This window comes from Octopus bimaculoides, chromosome 11 (genome assembly GCF_001194135.2).
Source record: "Octopus bimaculoides isolate UCB-OBI-ISO-001 chromosome 11, ASM119413v2, whole genome shotgun sequence".
NCBI lineage: Eukaryota > Metazoa > Mollusca > Cephalopoda > Octopoda > Octopodidae > Octopus > Octopus bimaculoides.
The window spans coordinates 10,250,397-10,252,682 of record NC_068991.1 but is presented as its reverse complement, the minus strand read 5'-3'; the positions used below and the strand labels follow the sequence as shown (position 1 = coordinate 10,252,682).

Genomic DNA, 2,286 nt, shown 5'->3' with positions numbered 1-2,286 from the left:
CACACACATACATATATATACACATATATACGACGGGCTTCTTTCAGTTTCCGTCTACCAAATCCACTCACAAGGCTTTGGTCGGCCCGAGGCTATAGTAGAAGACACTCGCCCAAGATGCTACGCAGCAGGGCTGAACCCGGAACCATGTGGTTGGTAAGCAAGCTACTTACCACACAGCCACTCCTACGCCTATATATATATATATATGTGATATCATTTTGTACAAAACCCACACACACACATACATGCACACATACATATAAATGATGGACTGCCATAGTTTCCATCTTCAAGATTTAGTTCTTATGGCATCTGCCAGCCTGAGGCTGTTGTAGGAGATAAGTTGTTCAAGGTGCCATAGTGTGGCACTGAATCAGAGACTGTGATTGCGTAACAAACTTATCCACCACACAGTCATATCGGTACCTTCATTGTTTATCTCGTGCCCATCACCACCACCACCACCACCGTCACCGTCATCACCACCAACACCATTACTGTCTGTAAGTGTATGTCAAGGCTTTTGTTATAGTTAATCATTTTCTGTCACTTAAAGAAAAAGACAAATATAATATTATCAATCATGGTTCTTTCTGTTAGGAAAACTACTTGTGTTTACGGAAAAAAGTCTGGGATGGTTCATTGGTGCCAATCCAAAGTGAGTGGTTCGAGCGGATTCTAGATAAGATTCCAGAGAAGCTGAAGAACTTACCAAATTCTCAAACAGTACTTAATGATATGTTCGAAGAGGTTGTAGCAAACTATGAAAGTAGTATGAGAATATCTCGAGGTGAGTAAAAATTATAGATATAGAAAAATAGAAAGAAACGTGAAGTATATTTGCCACTTAAATGTGACAAACCACTAAGGGTGGATGCTACTGTAGCTTGTAGCCCCAGGAGAACACCTCCTCTTGCTGGCTATTGACACACTTTCTGTGCCCTATCAGTATTTGCAAAGGGAAGCCATCCTTCCCATCGTCGGCCTGACGTGATACGCATGGTCCCGGGTTTCTGGGTATTTACCCGTCGTCAGCGCACGACAGTCACCAGTGATTGTCATGCGCTGATGACGGGTAAATACCCAGAAACCCGGGTCCACGCGTATCACGTCAGGCCGACGATGGGAAGGATGACTTCTGAGATTATTTCTGAATACAATAGGCACCTGAAGAAGGCTGAAGATGGAGTGCGATGTCTGAAATGATGTGACTGTAATGACCAGGACCAGGACACTGGTCCTAACAAATCAGTGTTTAATAATACTGATTCCTCATATCAAGATTACAAATTTAGTCAATATTTTTTTGATTGTTGTCTTGTATTTAATTCCAGTTCAGCATGTTTTACTGAAACCAGATGTATCTGGATTAACAGAAGAGGATAATGCAGGACCCCCACCACGTGAACCACTGTGAGAATCATTTTTTAAATTTTCTTTCATCTTAGTTGTCAGTGTCATCATCATCATTGTCCACTTTTACATGCTTAATGTCCACTTTCTTGATTTCCACTTTCTTAATGTCCACTTTCTTAATGTCCGCTTTTCCATGCTTTCATCTTGTTTGTATGTCATATATTGGCATGGTTACTGTGGCTGCATACTCTTCCTAAAACTGGGAGGTTAACTTTCTAGGTGCAATACCATGGTCAGTCATGATCAAAAAGGGTCTCAGCAACTTTGGCCAATTATAGGAGCACTTTGCTAATCCAGGGCATGTATATCAAATAAGTATGTTGTAATCTTCACAGAATGAATAACAATAATTTGTATGGATGTATCTGTACACATGCAAGTAAATTATACATGATTATGAATATGCAGCACAGAATTTTGTCAGTGAACAGGTCGCGGTCTCAAAGCACCGAAAATACTTTGACAAATTAAATTTAAATGTTGAAGTGAATCTAACGGATTTTGTGTGTTATTTTAAATGGCTTATAAACACCTTCCACGCTGCAATTGTTTTCGTTCCAGCACACGATCTCAGATCAGGTCACTTGCTATGCAAGTACATCTCCGTAATATATATATTGTATTTGTGTAATAAAAAAACATATATCTGTTTTATATATATATATCTCTTTTACTCTTTTACTTGTTTCAGTCATTTGACTGCAGCCATGCTGGGGCACCGCCTTTAGCCGTGCAAATCGACCCCAGGACTTATTCTTTGTAAGCCTACTACTTATTCTATCAGTCTCTTTCTGCCGAACCGCTAAGTTACGGGGACGTAAACACACCAGCATCGGTTGTCAAGCGAAGTTTGGGGGGACAAACACA

General features: G+C 40.3%; 1 protein-coding gene across 1 annotated transcript in view; it reads left to right on the top strand.

The window, feature by feature from the left end:
- LOC106870489 (dynein axonemal heavy chain 12) overlaps positions 1 to 2,286 on the top strand; it is a 262,917-nt gene that overhangs the window by 21,031 nt on the left and 239,600 nt on the right. The window contains exons 5-6 of the mRNA XM_052971523.1: positions 604 to 793; positions 1,338 to 1,416. Of these exons, the coding sequence (XP_052827483.1) occupies positions 604 to 793; positions 1,338 to 1,416 (269 nt within the window). The remainder of the gene's footprint in view (positions 1 to 603; positions 794 to 1,337; positions 1,417 to 2,286) is intronic.